The sequence below is a fragment of the Cucurbita pepo genome, chromosome LG03 (genome assembly GCF_002806865.2).
Source record: "Cucurbita pepo subsp. pepo cultivar mu-cu-16 chromosome LG03, ASM280686v2, whole genome shotgun sequence".
Lineage (NCBI taxonomy): Eukaryota > Viridiplantae > Streptophyta > Magnoliopsida > Cucurbitales > Cucurbitaceae > Cucurbita > Cucurbita pepo.
Genome location: NC_036640.1, coordinates 8440643 through 8458824, shown reverse-complemented (window position 1 = coordinate 8458824; position 18182 = coordinate 8440643). Strand labels below are relative to the sequence as shown.

Below are 18182 nucleotides of genomic sequence, written 5' to 3'. Positions count from 1 at the left end.
ATCTTATTTACCCAATCACAGGCTTTCGCTACTGGAATTATTGTGGATTACAAAGTTCAGTGTTTTCAGGTACATTGCAAGGATGGCTGATCCAGTTCTTATTGGCCATCTCCATTGTATTTCTCTATATACACACTGATTACAGCCGTGAGTATTTTGTTATGAGATTAGACTTACTATATGCAAGGAATTCGTGCAAACTTCGTGAAGTATCATATCATATTGTGGACTCAATTCCAGATCAAGGCTATACACACCATTGAATCTCTACACATCATTCTGATCTGAAATGAAATTTGGTTCCTCACCCTGGCAGAGATACTGATCACACACAGACGCAGAGCCCCAGTCCTGCCGTAGCCGCAAAATGTCCTCTGTGAATGTAGACCCAGATGCACCGATAAATGTGCTCGACATAGCACAGATTGTCTTGTCCAGCATCGCTTCAACCTACACAATGAAAATTAGCTCATTGGAGTCGAGCTCAGGATGCTAAACCAACTCAAGATTGCATAACTTCACATAGAATCCTCAACTCGAATGACCAAAACAAACAAGTCGAATGTTTGATTTTATTGGATTAGAATGAATCTATCACACTGCATGTCATATATGTGCATGTAGGACTGGACATAACACCCGGTGTTGAGGAATGTTGGCAGGGAGTCCCACATTGGTTAATTTAGGAAATGATCATAGGTTTATGAGTAAATAATACATCTCTATTGGTATGAGGCTTTTTGGAGAAGCTTAAAGCAAAGCCATGAGAGCTTATGCTCAAAGAGGATAAATATCATACCATTGTGGATGACCGTGATTAGTCATGTCAATAGAATCCTCAAATGTCAAAAAAAGGGTGTACTTTGTTCGAGGACTCCAGAGAAGGAGTTGGACATCGATCAAGGGGAGGCTGTTTGAGAGATCCATACGCTGGGGAGAGGCTCTATAGTGTACTTTGTTCGAGTGAAGGATTGTTGAGGATTGTTGGTAAAGAATACAAAACTTATGCTCAAAGTGGACAATATCATACTTGTGTATAACAATAATCGTTGCAGTGTAAGAAAAGTTGGATTCTTAGGCTGACCTGAGAGTCTCCCTCAATCCCATGCCTGTATAACAAGGCGTCCCATTTTTCAGCTGAATTACGAGGAGGCCTTCTAACAAGTGGTATGGACTTCCCATTCAACACAAGAAGTGATTGCAGCAATCCATATTCACTCTCTGCTGCATCTGTGGAAAGATAAATGACTGCCACATTCGCCCTCTCAACTACTCGAATTATGCAGTCTGCTGCTTGGGGAATGGGGTAAAAGCAGCTTGACTGCTTTGCATTACTGCAAAACAGAAAATTTCATTAACCAGAAAATTTCATTAAAGAAAACAGTAATGTAGATGTATTACCAGAACTTCAAAAAACCATGTCGTCGGAAATGGAATGCCATATAATTCTTTCCTAAGAACGTTTGAATGAATCGCTGGGCTGTCAGCTTGATCAGGCGGCTTGGTTCTATCAAAGTCTGGCATTTGTGAGCGATGGGGCCGCCTGGTTGATTCACCCACTCTTTCTCTACATTAGCAAAGAAAATATCTCCTACAGCTACAACATCGTCGTTGGAAGAGAATTTGGATTCAATGTCTGAAACCGTCTTTCCAGTGGGCTTCTTAGCATCTTCATTCCAAGCAGATTCAAGCTTGCCCATTGAGATCCCCAAGTTCTTCAACTTTTTAATGTGTTCATCATCCACATAACAAGGATCTGGTTTTGAAAAGTAACAGATGAACCGATCAATGTGCTTCCTAATCTCAGAAAACTCTTCAAAAGAGATGACAACCTTTCTTCCCAAGCACGTATTGATATTTTCAATGTCAATTACCCTACTGAACTGATAATCAACTTTGTGACTAGGAATGACTAAAATTCTGTTGAGGATAGCAGCGAAGAACATATGCTTCTGCAAACAGATCAAATGGTTAGACATTTGCCCCGAAGTGCATATAGCGAACAAAAACTTGTCCGATTTGGGCTTCCACTCAATTGTTCGTTTGCCGGACAATTTCTGGTCAATCTTTCCACATCTATCAATGGTGAATGTCCCCATCGTCTGAGCATCATCAACTACCTCAGATAAATTCACCGACCGATGGGGGGACAGAAGAACGTTTTGGATTTCTTTGTTCAAACTAATTTGCTTCAATATAGCAGATTTGAGATCTTCTATGAATGCGTCTCCTGAGGCTGAATTTGAACTCAAATTATTAGTAGCGGTCGAGTTGAAAGTTGAGTTAGAATGATTCCAAATATCGAAAAAATCAAGCTGTTGTTGCCTCAACAAATACAAAGCTCTCAACTCCGATTCCCTCATTCGGTCACTGAGGGAACCGGAACTTCCGAGTGTGGAAGAGATATTCAGAGATGAGAAGAGACTTCGAATATCGACAGAGAAAAATATAGCGATAATGCAGAGAGGGAGGGCGGCCGCTAATAGGTAGTAGTACCTCTTGTGAAATGCAAATTTGGGAATGGAGAAACGGAATCTGTGAATGGGAGGCCGAAAATGGCGATCGTCGTCAATGTCGAAGGTTGTGGAGCGAGTGCGAGGAGAAGGGAGGCGTTCGGTTCCATTCTGTTCGATAAGGTTTTGGCGATCGTCTGATTCGTCGGAGGACGAATCAGATCTATCCATTACTCCTCCAGTTCTTCCACTTGGATCTTGTGTTCTTCTTCTTCTTCTTCTTCAGCAGAGAGTTTTTTGGTGGACGATTTTCACTCCAAGTCCACACAGTCTTCTCTTGGACTCTCTCCACAAACAGGATGACTTAGCGAGGAAGAGTCNTTTTTTTTTTTTTTTTTTTTTTTTTTTTTTTTTTTTTTTTCTTTTTTCTCATCGTCACAGTAGGATGTTGAAAATTGTTGGAAGTGAGTCCTACATTGACCAATTAAGAGGAGGAAGTGAGTCCTACATTGACCAATTAAGAGGATAATTATAGGTTAATAAGTAAGGAATATAATTTTATTGGGACGAGACCTCTAGTAAAAACTAAAAGTAAAGTCACCAAAGCTTAGGCTTAAAATAGACCAATAATACTTGGAGTGTGGGTAGGTTCCTCCCTTGTTGGGATTGTTTACATAAGAAATGGAGCCAGACAAAGGATGCTGCTCTAATGTCAATACTACTACGGCTAAGATGATGCTCTATAAACTCAACAGAATCAGCTAGTTTGTTGTACACATATGTTGATCAATAAAATGCTAATCGCTAGGTGTTGCTTCAGAGGCCTGACATACTTCGGCTACTTCAACCAGCCTACCACGAACCCATTTCTTCTTGACTGCAATCACTTGGGTATCCGCTTTCTCTTCCAACTGGTGAAGGTTGGTCCCATTCAAGCAAGGCTTATGGTCATCAGGTGCCTTATTCCCATTCCCATTCCCATTAGGCTGGTTTCCCAGACTTGACAAACGTGGTGGATAAGATGCGCCATATCCATTGCTGCTTGCTGCAACTTCAAGATCCTGCACACTAAACTTACCAAAATCAAAAGCCACATCTTCTGTGCTACAAGGCAACAACAACTGGGTCCCCTTTGCCATTGTTTGAGCTGCTCTTCTTTGGTCTTCTTTTCCAGCCAGTGAGTCCTCCTCATCGTTCGGGGTACCCACTTCGTGGATGTAGGAGGCTGCTGCATTCTGTTCTTCAGTCTGTTGGGATGCCATCTGCTCAATATCTATGCATTCAATTGATTGTAGTGCTTCAGCTATAAGCTTTCTTGTTTCTAATAGGGAAGCTCGAGCAATGGGGCTTCTTGTAGCGGCAACCTCAAGGGCCTTGGCGGCCTTCTCTGCTTCAGCAATCATGAGTCTGAAAAGGAAAAACTGGAACGTCATCAACTGTTCAATGTAAATTGAGCTGTCTTGCATTCTTGATTAGAAACTGGAGCTGGAAAGGTCGTACTCGTGAGTAACGAATACTGTTTAGTAAAGGTTTTCAGTCACAAGAAAGGGAACCTGAATATAGCTATGGTTGTCAAAACGCTACCGATGCAGTCAGTGGTTCAATTTCCCTCAGGAATCATGCTAGAATAAAATGTCCTAACGAGTTTTCGACTTCAAACAACGTAGTAGCATACATGCTTAACACCACATCAAAGAGGTTCATTCTCTCTCGGAAGTAGAAAATGGCCTCTTTACAGTTAGAAAGATGAGTAAGTTGAGAATTATTGAAAGGAGTAGTCCCACATTAGCTAAATAAGAAGAAGATCATGGGTTTACAAGTAAGGAACACTATCTTCTAGGCCTTTTGGAAAGACCAAAAGCAAAGCCATGAGAACTTATGCTCAAAGTAGATAATATCATACCATTGTGGAGAGTCGTGGTTCCTAACATAGTATCAGAGTCGTGCCTTAACTTAGTCATGTCAATAGAATACTCAAATGGCAAACAAAGGGTGTACTTTGTTCAAGTGCTCCAAAGAAAGGAGCCGAATCTCAATTAAGGGGATACTATTCGAGGGCTCCATATGCCTCAAGGGAGGCTCTATGGTGTACTTTGTTCGAAGGGAGGATTGTTGAGGATTATTGAAAGGAATAGTCCCACATAGGCTAATTAAGAGGAAGATCATGGGTTTATAAGTAAGGAACAGTATCTCCATTGGTACGAGGCCTTTTGGGTAGACCAAAAGCAAAACCATGAGAGTTTATGCTCAAAATGGACAATATCATATCATCGTGGAGAGTCGTAGTTCCTAACAGATGAGTCTACAAGATAGACCGGCCAAATTTATTTAAGAAACTGCAAGTAAAAGAGAAGAACGGACCTAGCTTGCTCAATGGCTTCCATTTTTTTAGTTTCTGCAATTGCTCTCTGTGCCCTGATACTCTTTATCATGTCCAGCTTGAAGCTTGCTGAAGGGTCTTTAAACCGTGGCGCTTTACTTTTCCTGATTCTCGGTTGTCGATTTTCGATTCTAGACCCATCTGCAAACGAAGAGTAAACATTACTCTTTTCTTTCTTCTGGCTGGTTCTTGTGGTCTCCATACTTTCACTGTGCTTTCTCCTTGGCCTTCTTCTGTCGACTCCAATAGGCGTGCCATGATATTTAGCTATAGCAGAGCAAACTCGATCACGATATTCCTGACATAAAATAAACAAGCAGAATGCAGAGGTAGCTGCTGTTAAGAATGTTTGGTCGTGATTAAGCTCATGTCATAGGGATGCAAATATTGTAATGGTAGTCTAAAGATTAGTTACAGGCTAACAGTTAGTATGTCATTTTGCAAATGATGATCCGGGTCTATCAGAATCTAGAATTAAATCCAAACATTTCTCGACAACCAGTGGTTCGGTTCCATGGGAAGTTTTTATCTTCGGATTTCGAAAACCATCCAGGGAGCATGGAGGATTTAATGAGAAAAAAAGTTTCTATTTAGTGCAGCTAATGGAGGATATATAACAAAAACATACAGGATCATCCCATTTTGCAGAGATGGATTCTGATATCTTCTTCCTCTGCTCAGCTGACTTTGGTGCTCTCTTGCTTCCAACCGACCTCGGCTTTCTTTTCCGTTGCTCGACACTCTCCAGCCACTCCTTTTTAAATCTTTCATTCAGGATTTGGTAGGAGTCCCACTGAAGTTCTTCCTCACCCTTATATCCTCGTCTTGAAGCTTCAGCAATTAAATGTTTCCACTCTATGTAGCATTTTTCTTGTAATACCAGCTTCTCACGACGTCTTTGCCACCCCATTCGCACACCAACCCCAATTTTCATCCTTGTCTCTTCGCTGTGGCATCACAAAGGAGGGGCACTTCAAATTAGTGCCTCAGAGATCACATATTTAGATAGTAATACTGCAAAATCACGGATCATAAACCATCCAAACAAACAGAATAAGATGACATCTACCTCTGAGCATGGCCGCCAGCCTTAGCCAACTTATTTTTTACCTGCACAGAAAATAGTATAAATTATGAAGTGAACATGCTGTTCGGAATCACGAACCTCCACAATGGTATGATATTGTCCACTTTGAGCATAAGCTCTCATGGCTTTGCTTTGGGCTTCTCCAAAAGGCCTCATACTCATACCAATGGAGATGTATTCCTTACTTATAAACCCATGATCATTCCCTAAATTAGCCAACGTGGGACTTCCTCCCAACAATCCTCCACACATGGTAGCTAACAAGCGGTGAGATATCAAGTATTCCTAGATAAATGTTCTATTCATGGCCACACATGGTAGCTAACAAGCGGTGAGATATCAAGTATTCCTAGATAAATGTTCTATTCATGGCCAATGCTTGAATCCTAGGCCGTGTAACACTATTCATATTCAAAATCATGGCCACCATAAAAGCAGAGGGTAACACGATGGATTAATCAAACATTTCTTATACATAAAACCATTCTTACATGACTTCACCTTAGGATCCTGCATTGCAAGCCATGTTCGCTCCTTGATTCGTCTAAGCGTCTCTGCAAATGAATTGCTTATTAAGAAAGAGTAAACGATAAATCCTCAAAGTGTATTAACGCTGAGTGAAATAGCGGGTGTTTTACCAGCACTGTGCTTTCTCCCTTTGTTCCACGGCGTTTGTCCTTTATTTGCTTGGGAAATCCTCTCTCGCCTCACCCGTTCTCTCTCATCTAATTCTTCCGAATCTTCACTGGATGATGCAAGCTGAGCTTCTGAAGTAAACAGGGCAGAACCTAACTGAGAATTCTTAAATTCCGTCCGTTTTTCCATATAAACGTCCCCGTTCCCATCATGAACCACACGCTTGGATTCAAGAGTAGCAACTGCTCTAATCAATAATCCGCGCCTAGAAACCTCAAGCTGGGCACTGAAGTTCATACGTTTCGGTACAATCAAGGACTTCCAACAAGAAGATAATTCCTTCTCATTCCCAAAAGTAAGCGAAACCATTGAATTATTCACAAGAAAACATGAACGGAAACAGTGGAAGGCAGGCTGAGCAGTAAAAATCTCAGCTACAAACGCGAGAAAAAGCAACATATAAAGCGTCAGTGTGAAATGAAACGCGCAATATGAAGAAAAAAGATGAACACGACAAGAAGAGAAGACGCCATTGAAACCAAAAGAAGAGAAGCTTACCCAACAAAGGCATGGAAGCTCATTCAGCCAAAATCAACCACCGCAATTCAGTTGAGAAAACAATGGCAGCAAATCTCTCGAGGAAGTGGCATTACAGTCGTCTAGCCAAAGTTTAGTGTCAGTCAGTTGCTGGAGAATGGACAACGTTCTTCGAAGGGATTAGGCGAGCAGAGANCCCCCCCCCCCCCCCCGGTCCAATTGAAGCCCATGAAGCCCACTAAAGCAGCCCATTCTGCTAGACTGAAGCCCACAAAGCCCATTAAAGTAGCCCATTCTTCTAGACTGAAGCCCATTAAGCCCACTAAAGCAGCCCATTCTTCGGAACTGAAGCCCACAAGTGCCACCCATGTTTTGGACCAATAGGAGACCAGGGAACTTTTCAGACTTGCATTGATATGATCATTACAAACAAGTCGATTCTTTGTACCAAGAATTTTTTGTCAGCATTGAATCACTATGAATTGATTCGTTCAGGTATTGTGTCTTCTCAGTCTGAATATTCGTGTGAGGGGGCGGGTTTGAGACTAAGTGATAAGGGAGAAGTGTGGTCTTCTTTGTCAAAGGGTGCAACTCCCGGTGGAAAGTTACGGTGGAGTGTGATTGCAAAAGTGTAATTTGGATTCTCAATCTCGAGAATCGAAAGATTTTCCGATTTGATGATTGAGTAGCATTCGATAACTTTTTAGAGATGTTCACAAGACACGAACAGGAGATAGAGAAGTCTTCTCTATTTCCATTCCCGTCATCTATTTTAATAGCATCCATGAAATTTTTTTCTCCTCCATAATTTTTCTCTATCTTTTACATATTTTTCCAATAAACTTTTTAATAATTTTCATTTTTTAAATATTTGTACCTTAATTTTGATATATACAACGAGTAGAACAGAGACATGAAATATAATACTTATCCTTAAACCGTGAGAAATCTCTCTTTACTCTCCACTTTTTTTGCTTAAGATTTTCCGTCCCACGGATTAAACAAACATCTCTACTAGCTTTTACGTGCTTTCAAATGTGTCGTGGGTATGTTACGAGGGGATTAAAGAGCGATAATGTTGAGGGGTAGAATGGTCATTTAGCAATAGAGAGAGATAAATTAAGTGTGAAAGTAGATTGGAAAATAGGACAAAAGTAGTGGGTGATCCGCAACTTTCAAACTTTGGTGTGACAAAATATCTGTCCAAGATTTATAATTCAAGCAATTAAAATCATATATTATATTTGATTAATTTAAATTTATAAGCTTTTAATGATTTGTAAAAAAACATATAATATGAAATTAATTTAAGCCTTTAATTATAGATTCAAATTTGAAATCCTTAATTTTTGTGCGACAATAGTTTAAATTTTTGTGGCCCAAAGTAAAATTAATCATTCTCTCTCTCTCCACTTATGCTCTAACAAACTCACCATTTGTATTAACCTTTAATTAATGAATTAAATAAATCCCTAAATTATCTCTCTTAGTCTGAACACGATCTATATTCAAATTTTGAATGATTTTAAATGAAGCAACTATTCAAATTATGGTGAGTGATTTATAATTTATCGTGTTTTAGAAAAATAGATGTAACAGTTTGTCGTGTGGCCTAACCAAAAAAGAGGCGTCGTCTTAGGCCTTGTCTAAGCATACTAAGATTGCCTTGACTTTGAATCAGACTCCCAATAAGTCTGATATGTATGGCAGAATGAATATGACACGTACTTCACTCTAAAAGTAGAGAGAAATCTTTGACAAAGGTATAAAATTTTCTATTTTCTAGTCTCGAGGCCACTTTATATAAAGTCCTAACTTTGATATTCGGAGTGCAGGTAGCTGAGTGTCACAGTCATACTTGTCTAAAGCGTGTTGTTCATAGTCGTATGTCCATTTCAAACTCTTTTTACTTGATTTCATGTATTATTAGATTCTTACTATTCATGTCATGTCATATATAGGGATGTATGACTGTTCACCAAAATCATGGCTAGACCCAAAATGCCTCAAACTATGGTTGTTGCTTATCTGCTTTTAGCGTATAACATTGCTTTCTTTCAAACTATTTCCTATATATTTCCTCGTTCACATTTTATAAAACATTTTCTATCAAATGTGACTCGATACTCGATCATATGTCAAAATTGTCCATAAAGTTCGATTTTCACAAGGCCCACTTATTCGTCGAGTTAAAACGAATACCGCACAATCGTTGTCCTACTGCAACAGTGCGATTTTGACACCAAGCACCACACTGATATGAGATTCTATACAAGTGTAAAGACGTTCGGTTGACTAAGATCTACCTTAGACACTACGCTAGCAAGATTGTACCCGAGAATTTAAATTAATTCACTTATAAGAAGTTAGAAGTATTGGATGAAGTGGTTTTTATCTCCTTGAGTAAAAAAATATTTTTAAGAAACCCCACTTTTTACGTGTGAAAAAAAAGCGCCGCATGATTGCTGCACCACAAACTTTAGGCCTCACAAGTCATGAGTATTACTTCACCGAAATTAAAGTTAGTTTTGAAGTTGTTGTTTTGTTACTCGAGTCAATCCATTCGCTTCGTTATGCAATCAATTCCAAATTTTAAACCCAGATTCGCTTTCCTCTTCTTCTTCTTCTTCTTCTTCTTCTTCTTCTTCCTTGCCCCCAAATTCCAGTCTCTGCAATCTCGTCGCCAGCCATGGAAGACGATTACAAGCTGAGTCAACATTCCGGCGACTCGGTGACTATCGAGCTACCTGGAATGGTGATTGTGACGGCCATTTTAGTGTTCTTGTTGGTGCTTGTATTTGTTCTTCTTCTCCAACTCTACGCTAGATGGTTATGGTCTCGCATTGAGGATCCTTCCCCTCTTCCGGTGGAAACTCGCCGTCGTCGTCGTCGCCGATTTGAATTCTCCGCCATACACGATCCCAATTCCGGAAGAGGGTTGGACCCCAAAATCCTTCGGTCACTTCCTGTACTGATATTCCACCCTGATGATTTCAAAGATGGCCTCGAATGTGCCGTTTGCCTCTCTGACCTTGTTGAAGGTGAGAAAGCGAAGCTGCTTCATGATTGCTTCCATGGCTTCCATAGTGATTGCATCGATATGTGGTTTCAATCTCATTCCACTTGCCCTCTTTGTCGGAACCCCGTCACCGCCGCCGCAGACTCCGGCGAGTTACAGGATGAGGATTCTGCAACTGGGTTGTCCTCAGAATCTCCAACTTTCCCAACAAATGTACTGATTTGGGGAAATCAAGAGCAGGTCACCTCTGCCGGAGCTTGTCTGGAAGTGGAAGAGAGTTCTTCTCAAAACCCGTTTCCGGCGACATCTTCATCAGCATCATCGAGTAACCCAGCTGCAGAATTGGTAATTGATGTTCAAAATGATCTTCAATTTCCGCCATTAGCACCTAATGAAGATGGAAAGCTACCTGTTGTCACCAGATTAAGGTCATTGAAAAGGCTTTTGAGTAGGCAAAGAAGAGTGAATCCTTGTGATCCAAATTCAGCTAACGTTGAAATGGAACAATTGGCCTGATATAGATTTGCTACGAACAAGTTAAGTTTTCAAAACTTGTACAAATTTCTTTGCATTCTAGTAATGAGAGGGAAAGCGTTGTTGTTGAGAGCATCTCTGAAATGAATGTTCTTCAACCAACCGCTTTCATTTTGTTAGAACAAGGTTATTTACAGAAATTTTCAATCCTTTGAATCCATTTTGATCTGTTTAGTATGCGATGGAATGGGCTTGACTTGTTTGTGGCAATAACCATAACATTAAACAGCTTATCAAAACCATTACACATACAAAAGATTTCAAAGATGGGCTGGCCCTGGCTCCAGACAAGATGAACTGAGAAATGTATGTCTATGTAACAAGATAAATTGGACCATAATTGTGGTTTGTATTGGGGCTAGTAAGCTGGTGAAGACACATATAAGGGATCTCCATCTCTGAACTCAAACTGGGACTGAAGAGACTAGCAATCGGTCCAGACGTCGAACGGCCGCCTCGAGATCTGCCGTCTATGGCCGTAGCTCTGGTGAAAATTGGACCAGAAACATGAACACGCCTTGTATTGGGTATGTGAGGATTTGTACCTGGTTTGGGCAGAGGCTTGGTCCTTTTATCACTTTTTAACCAGGAGAAGAGTGTGTTTTTCCAAGATTTCTTGCTTTTTTTCTGTGGTGGCAACCATTTGGCTCCTGTTTCTTGTTCTGTGGCATGATGTTTTGCTTCTTCCAAGAACTGGAAAATTCACAACCACATTTACATAAAGATATCAGATGAATCTAAAAGATGAAGAATTGAACAAAAGAACATTACTGAATCACCTTGGAAAAGTTGAGGCGAGGATCAAAATCATCAAAAACAGGATCGTTCATCTCACAATCAGAAGAAACAGAGTTCTTCATTGAACAAAACACATCCAAAAATCGTAGCTTCAAAAGAGGTAAATAGAAGAACAGGAAGCTGTTATGCATCTAAATGAAAAGGGGGAAGGAAACTCCAACTACCGCCATTGAAGAAGAACCCCATTTGGGATCCAATAGCGCCTTGTTATGTTTCCAAAAGTGGCATTCAATAGACAGCTTCTAAGAAATCAAGGACTGATGTTCAAGGAAATGGGAAAGTAATAAATTTGTTAGCACTCAACGTCTATCTAATGCTTTCATTACAGTAAACAGAGCCTGTCGCTTCGCTGGGTATTAACACACATAATTTGATATTAATTCACATAAACATGGGTAACCCTTTTTCTATTCTGCTCTTAATTACTGAAATTAACACAAGTTGATATAAAGTGTAATGATTTACACGATATCTCTGTTTTCGAAGCACTATAATTGAGAGATCGAGCGTTTTAATGCCTTCAACCATAAGCGATATCAAATATTAAACTAATTCAAAATAATAAAAGACGAGTTAAAATTTAACCATTTCAACGTCACTCTCAAACATGTTCTCGAACAGAAGCTTGAGAGAAAAGTAATATAGAAAAATGGATTATGGCCCATGGGGATTGAAAAAGCAGAGGAGCGCAAAACACGGCGAAACTCTGGGTACTCCGAGGAGCTCTCTTCAATCTAAAAAGTGAAAAAGGTAAAATTTTAAATATATATATATATATATAAATAAATGACAATAAATAAAAATAATAACAATTTCTGCAGTGGAGACCTGACCAGTGTTCTGCCTCAGCTAATAGTATTTAACAACATGATATAGACAAACAAAGAGGTTTAGTTTTCAAGCAACTGTTCTTCCATACATAACAGACTCTGGGCAAAATGAAAGCAGCCACACAAAGACACCAGACCATCTATACAGACACTATGTTGTTAAGTACATGCAAAAATATGAGAGCATCATCCTTGACTTGCACAAGCTAGACTGTCTACCATTACCTATGCATGCAACCTTCCATTTTATGGTTTCATGGTTGAAGGAGAGGCAATGCCATTAAGACGCCGAAGATCGAAAAGAGTAATAACATCATCCATGTAGGGAACGACTGCTTTCGATTTCTTTTCATGTCCTCTCTATCTGCTGCTGCTTTGTTAATGTTCTCCTCTTCCCTGGACTTGATCTTCTCCATTATGTGCCTAGCTTTGCCTTCCTCTGATGGCTTTGATGAAGCCTGTTCTGCAACAAGCTGCTCTGATTGGTGCTGCTCGTTGTATTTCTCCACGTACTCAGGAAACAGTTTTCTAAATGTTGGGCTGTTAAATAAAACTAAATCATTGAAGTATTACAATTAAAAAAGAAAATGAATAAAAGTGGTTTCGCAAATGACATGGCAAGAAAGCAAGTGTAAACTCTAAATTCAAGAAAAAGAACTTGCAATTTACACACTCAAGGGCGCCCAAGTTTTACGGCCAAAAGTGGTTTAATCATTGTAATTAACTCTACTGCCACAAGCAATATGAGATCATGATTTTTTTAAAGATAGAGATGAGCCATCCACATTTCCAGTAATTAAAATGGGCTAGGGGATTAACTTCACCAAGCCTACATAATAAAGGAATGTGGATGACAGATGGAACCCTCAGCGGAAGAGAAACTACGTTCAAGGACACAAAGTCCTGCACATGAGCTTACTTTTTACAATTGAATGCAAGAGAAGCCTTTGCCAAGCGTTCCTTCTCAGCAGCAGTAGTATTCACGCTTCCAGTAGTAGGACTGTTGTCCATCTACATAAGAAAGTAGATCATTACTCAAAATTAATAGGTAATAATAACAGATAAAGCTACAAAGGCAGCCATCTTCGACTAAAGCAAAACGAGCCATGAGCTAAAACGTACTCACCATGAATGAAAGAAGCCCGGTTAGTATGCTGCAATTGTTGGAAAGCAAAGGATGAAAAGCACGTGAGAAAAGTTAGTCACACACAAAGCAACCATTTATTAACTCAAGGAAAAATTTAGCGGAAGAAGAAAACATCAGAACTACAAAGTAACTGTAACACCTCATGTTGAAAAATGAAAAGGATTATGTCTCACCTAGACACGGACCACATAGGATTCCAACTTTCTGGGTGAACTGCAGACAGATCAAGTCAATTAGAATCATTTCAACAGACAAGAGGCATGATCATCTTTAAAATCCACAAAACTTACAGTCACTCATGGATAAGCAAATTTTCTTCTGTGTCATGAACCGACCATTCGGGGTGATCATGCTAGAAAGAATCGTCGTAGTATTAGAATCACAGTAAAAACAAGTATATAAGAAAGCTAAGAAATGTTTTATAAAAATCTCCTCACATATTTTCCAGATTACTAAACACATCCAAGATGCTTATACCTGATTCCCGGAGGCTTGTATGGATATTCTGGAGGAAATTTAATTTTTCCATGGTAGAACCCTCCTAACAAAGATTTTCAATGACTTCCATTAAAAAAATAATAAGACAAAGGAAAAAAGAGTTGATACCCCAGTGAAATCAAAGAGCAAAATTAAAGAGATCTTCAACTAAAAATCCACGAAAGGAAACCAAGAATTGAATTGAGAAGAGAAGTGTCTATTGTGAAATACAAGGGGCAAAGTAAAACAAACTCACCTGCAAAAGGAGTTCCCTCACTTCCCTCCAGAACATAATCTGAAACAGAATAACATTTAATATGCAAACTATAGTAACTAAATGATAAGCAGAAAGCTTATATTTCATGAAAAGAAAGAGAGAAAATCAAAACAGAAGTTTGAACTTGAGAGAAAAAAAAGGAGATGCAAAACATTTCTGAAAAAATAAGAATTTAATTATGCCATCGAACAGGCAAGCAATGCTTCACAAACTCCCAGTCCCAACATATTACTAGCGTTACATGCAGTACTCGGTGATGAATAGATTGCAGACCTCAACTTTTCTATTCAACCAAGAATTCTAACAATCTAACCATTATTCAACATCACAATGATCTAGCAGTTATGTCTATATCTTTCCACACACAAAATGATAATACTTGTCACTTTACAGTCTGCATCAATTAAAAAGTAGACTGAAGTCGCTTATAAATAAATAAAACAATATAATAAAAAGGACTGAAGCCAACTTCAAAAATCCGTAGTTGTATCCAAATTCCTACATGCACACAAGAACGAGAAGCTCCACGACTAACACCAAAAAAATATCAAAAGGAAAAAACTTACGCCACTCAAGAATGTCGCTGGGAGAAGGACGAGCAACAATGTGGGAAACAGGCTCCTGAAAGTTTACAAATAGCAGAATCAGCACCAATTGGGGGACAATTACAAAAATGTGTTAGCATTTCAACAAGAAAAATGCAAAGCATTCGTTGGATTCTTCAGTTTCTCATTAAAGAAAAATAATAATAAAATAAACTTTTACTTGCGAAATCAGCCATAAGATAAACACATGGTCAAACATTATTATGTCAAGATTGGCAAATATCCGGTTAGTCCATGCATTGTAACACTAGAATTTCAAAAAAAAAAAAAAACAAAAACAAAAACAAAACCAGAGGCACATACTTTACAAAGAGCTCTATATTCCTTCTGAAGCCTCTTGATACACGATTTATCTGCCATTCCACAAAGCTAACAACAAAAAAATTCAACTGCTATTCCTCTTTCTTCAACCTCAGATACAATGCCTGGCAACGTGACATAAACAGAGAGGAAAAGACTATAATTATGGCAAAGAACTGATGAACACCGGAAATTATTATTTTCCCAAGTACCCACGCAGTCATAGATTTTAAAACTCAGAGATTATATATTTCTATAATAGAAAGCATGCAATGCGAGAAATTTTTAGTTGAAGAAAGTGATAGATACAGAAAATATACAGAATATAAATCTTAGATACATATAAAATGAGAAACTATACTTTCAATGAGATGCACAAAGCAGGCTGTCTAAGAACTGTAGGAACAAGCAATGCATGGTTAGAAACAGATTCAATTGCTAGCAATTCTTTGTTATTCAAGTCACCTTTCACTGTGGTAGTTGGCAAGAACCTCAGCTGTTAATCCTTCATATTTAATACAACATTTGTTTTTCCATTTAATATTTCATACAGGACAGCAGAGCAATAATTGAACCAATACATGACTCCGTTTAAGAGTAATTGACCGAGTACAAAAAGAAAGAAATAAATAAAATTTCAGGAACTAAAAACGAAACAAAATAGTAAACGATTCCAAGATAATCTAAAAACTGTTAAAAGTTAAAATAGAACAAGAGCAGCAGAATTCTCCTGAGCTGATTCAAAATTTCAACAAGAAATCATCGCGATAGAAAAGTATCATATAATCATCCATCCCAAAATAATAATAATAATAACAATAATGATGAAACCAATAATGCAATTAAAAGCAAGTACGGCAATTTTGTCGTAATTGAGAAACAGCAAACCCTCGACGAAATAAAATTCTCACAGATTTCTATCGTTCGTTCTTCAGATTTGAATCCATGATCAGTCGCTAATCCGGATGTTAAACCAGAACACATCCCCAGCATGTTCAGATCGGAATCGCCCATAAACAATAATTGGAGTACATAAAATGGGAGAACAAAAGTGAAGACAATAAAGAAACCTGGCGGCAGCATCGGGGTGGGAAATCTAACAGAAATCAACCCCCCCACCCCCCATTTGGAGACAAACAAAAAGGTAAGGGGGAAACTGGGAAGGAATCAGAGAGTGGAATGAAGTTGGAAATACCTGAAATGAAATCGACTAGGGTTTTCGCTGGATTGAGATGGGATAATTTGTCCGGTGGGCGTGGATCAGGCGAGAAAATTAACAGTCGTCCAACCAAAAAATGAACAGAGGGTGGCGCTGCGTTTCGCGGCAGAATCGATTAAATTGCAAGATGGTGAATTTGGAGGATACACAGCCGCACCTCGAGTTTGTTTGACTCCCTCGCCAACCCATCCGCCCCCCCCCCCAATTCGTTATCTTCGTGGGCATTTTCGTAAAACCACCCCCAGGTTTTCTCTTTAATAATTGATTATTAAATTAGAATCTAAATTAATAAAAATAACTTTATATTCTATTTTAAAAATACTCTGTAGATTCAAATCACTCTACGAGTAAGATTGATCATGTTAAGCTTAAATAATTCGAAACATAAAACTTAAACTATATAGAATTACAAATGAACTTAGTCATTGACTAAAAAAACACTAAATGTTCTTTTTACTAAATTTTTCAAATCTCAACGATGACATAACATGACTTTATATAGTCTCAAAATGAAACTTTTTTACCTTCACAAGACATCTCACGAGCGATAAAACTTTCACACTTTATGACTATAATTAGTCACTATGTAAATGTAACATTAAAATAAAATAAAAAATCTTGAAATACATTAATAAAACACCATAACTCTAGTTTAGTGCCAAATGGTTTTGGTGAGGAAGGCAACAATCTAACTTCTGGGTGAAAATCAGGGATGCCGAGCTTTAGCCCTCAAATCTCAATCGAAAACAGAAACGGATATTCTCACTTTACTTGCCGGGATTGTATCAATATTCTCCTTACTTATCTTTCTACAGACGAAATTCATGTTACATAATTGAGATGTCTTGGTTCATATCAACAGGTCTTAATCTTGTATTCGAGTCAAAAGGATTTTGAAGAGATCGAAACTCAACCTCGTTAAAGTTGGAGAACACAAGAATTAAAGATCCACCGTAAATATCTCCATGTTACTCATCGACCAAAAAGAATTAGTTTTAATTTAAATAAAATTTTGAAACGTCATAATTAATATTTTTAATTGGTAAATTTGATATATNTTTTTTTTTTTTTTTTGCGATAAATGAAAATTTGTTGAAAACCAGACCAATTATAAGTCAAGAATACAGGTCTGACACATTCTTAAAACCTATATTTATGGTAAATAATAAATAGAGATAATAGTGAAATAATTCATCCTGCTGCTACAATAATATTAAAATTTCCTATCCACATTTATTTTTTATAAATAAATAAAAAACATTTTCAAATTCAAATCTCCATTAAAACCTGACGCCCATAGGCTTGAGAACTATGGGTTGCCGTGAGCTCGTTAATAATGCACTAGCCGTTGGGGGTGTACATCCAACCCGAATTATAGGGGTTGGGTTGGGTTGAATTAGTCTTTTGAGTTGGGTTTGTTTTTCTTGAACCCGAAGTGATTCGGTTCGGTTTCCAGTTCATAGGATAAAAAACTCGAGTTGACTTAAAACCGAATAAAACTTATAAATAACATTGAGAATTCTGTCGTACGTAAAGGTCTGTCAGAGTAGCAATCCAGATTTACTAGAATACTGAGTAAAGGTCTGTGTAGCGGTTACGGCCAATTTATTTATTTATTTATTTCTTTGAAATCCAATAAAAATGGGAAAGATTAATTTATATATTTTTTATAATCTTTTATTTAATAATAATAATATTATTATTATATATCGAATCTCATTTGTATCTATATTTGTAAATATAACAACAATTTTGTGGGTTTTCAAAACATGACAAAATACTTCAAATCTAGGTTTTTTAATTTTAATTGTTTTTAGTCATGACAAAAACATGCCACGCCATCACATAATTACTTCGGGCAGCCACATCATCACAAAAATCTG

At 38.2% G+C, this 18182-nt stretch overlaps 5 protein-coding genes across 7 annotated transcripts; 1 reads left to right on the top strand and 4 right to left on the bottom strand.

Annotated features, from left to right (window-relative positions):
- Positions 1–29: 29 nt before the first annotated feature.
- LOC111790173 (O-fucosyltransferase 36-like) lies at positions 30–2820 on the bottom strand. 2 transcript variants are annotated; one of them, XM_023671012.1, is made up of 4 exons: positions 2497–2727; positions 1402–2236; positions 1085–1334; positions 30–450 (listed from the first exon to the last, which is right to left on the bottom strand). In XM_023671012.1, the coding sequence occupies exons 1-4, from the start codon at positions 2621–2623 to the stop codon at positions 268–270; spliced, it is 1395 nt and encodes a 464-aa protein (XP_023526780.1). In that variant the 5' UTR covers positions 2624–2727; the 3' UTR covers positions 30–267. The 2 variants fall into 2 exon arrangements, with proteins under 2 accessions (XP_023526780.1, XP_023526779.1); XM_023671011.1 differs by having other exon boundaries at positions 1402–2820.
- Positions 2821–3050: 230 nt separating this feature from the next.
- On the bottom strand, positions 3051–7272 carry LOC111791634. Its single transcript, XM_023673040.1, has 7 exons — positions 7115–7272; positions 6559–6990; positions 6422–6474; positions 5903–5943; positions 5462–5780; positions 4815–5131; positions 3051–3860 (listed from the first exon to the last, which is right to left on the bottom strand). The coding sequence occupies exons 1-7, from the start codon at positions 7125–7127 to the stop codon at positions 3251–3253; spliced, it is 1785 nt and encodes a 594-aa protein (XP_023528808.1). The 5' UTR covers positions 7128–7272; the 3' UTR covers positions 3051–3250.
- A 2283-nt stretch (positions 7273–9555) lies between these two features.
- On the top strand, positions 9556–10806 carry LOC111790966 (RING-H2 finger protein ATL3-like). Its single transcript, XM_023672112.1, has one exon. It carries the CDS (start codon positions 9783–9785, stop codon positions 10626–10628), a length of 846 nt encoding a protein of 281 aa, XP_023527880.1. The 5' UTR covers positions 9556–9782; the 3' UTR covers positions 10629–10806.
- Positions 10807–10867: 61 nt separating this feature from the next.
- LOC111790969 lies at positions 10868–11747 on the bottom strand. The gene is made up of 2 exons (XM_023672115.1): positions 11426–11747; positions 10868–11339 (listed from the first exon to the last, which is right to left on the bottom strand). Exons 1-2 carry the CDS (start codon positions 11573–11575, stop codon positions 10959–10961), a joined length of 531 nt encoding a protein of 176 aa, XP_023527883.1. The 5' UTR covers positions 11576–11747; the 3' UTR covers positions 10868–10958.
- Positions 11748–11891: 144 nt separating this feature from the next.
- LOC111790968 (ubiquitin-conjugating enzyme E2 34-like) lies at positions 11892–16500 on the bottom strand. Of its 2 annotated transcripts, none has more exons than XM_023672113.1 (11): positions 16276–16465; positions 15084–15205; positions 14742–14796; positions 14155–14193; positions 13899–13962; positions 13712–13773; positions 13595–13634; positions 13401–13428; positions 13194–13285; positions 12500–12814; positions 11892–12178 (listed from the first exon to the last, which is right to left on the bottom strand). In XM_023672113.1, the coding sequence occupies exons 2-10, from the start codon at positions 15138–15140 to the stop codon at positions 12529–12531; spliced, it is 723 nt and encodes a 240-aa protein (XP_023527881.1). In that variant the 5' UTR covers positions 15141–15205; positions 16276–16465; the 3' UTR covers positions 11892–12178; positions 12500–12528. The 2 variants fall into 2 exon arrangements, with proteins under 2 accessions (XP_023527881.1, XP_023527882.1); XM_023672114.1 differs by lacking the exon at positions 11892–12178 and adding an exon at positions 15992–16036 and having other exon boundaries at positions 12242–12814; positions 16276–16500.
- Between the last annotated feature and the right edge of the window lie 1682 nt (positions 16501–18182).

Bases quoted from the DNA above. Each gene is read 5' to 3' on its own strand.
- LOC111790173 (XM_023671011.1), bottom strand. From the start codon at position 2,684: ATGGATAGATCTGATTCGTCCTCCGACGAATCAGACGATCGCCAAAAC. The intron at 1,335-1,401 runs GTAATACATCTA...TCTGTTTTGCAG, and splicing joins CATGGTTTTTTGAAGTTCTG to TAATGCAAAGCAGTCAAGCT. The intron at 451-1,084 runs GTCAGCCTAAGA...TTCATTGTGTAG, and splicing joins GGATTGAGGGAGACTCTCAG to GTTGAAGCGATGCTGGACAA.
- LOC111791634 (XM_023673040.1), bottom strand. The intron at 5,944-6,421 runs GTGAAGTCATGT...TTTTCTGTGCAG, and splicing joins TTGCAATGCAGGATCCTAAG to GTAAAAAATAAGTTGGCTAA. The intron at 3,861-4,814 runs GTCCGTTCTTCT...TTTCCTTTTCAG, and splicing joins GAAGCCATTGAGCAAGCTAG to ACTCATGATTGCTGAAGCAG.
- LOC111790966 (XM_023672112.1), top strand. From the start codon at position 9,783: ATGGAAGACGATTACAAGCTGAGTCAACATTCCGGCGACTCGGTGACT.
- LOC111790969 (XM_023672115.1), bottom strand. From the start codon at position 11,575: ATGCATAACAGCTTCCTGTTCTTCTATTTACCTCTTTTGAAGCTACGA. The intron at 11,340-11,425 runs GTGATTCAGTAA...TGAATTTTCCAG, and splicing joins CTCGCCTCAACTTTTCCAAG to TTCTTGGAAGAAGCAAAACA.
- LOC111790968 (XM_023672114.1), bottom strand. From the start codon at position 15,140: ATGGCAGATAAATCGTGTATCAAGAGGCTTCAGAAGGAATATAGAGCT. The intron at 14,194-14,741 runs GTAAGTTTTTTC...ATTCTGTTTCAG, and splicing joins CAGCGACATTCTTGAGTGGC to ATTATGTTCTGGAGGGAAGT. The intron at 13,774-13,898 runs GTATAAGCATCT...GATTCTTTCTAG, and splicing joins TACAAGCCTCCGGGAATCAG to CATGATCACCCCGAATGGTC.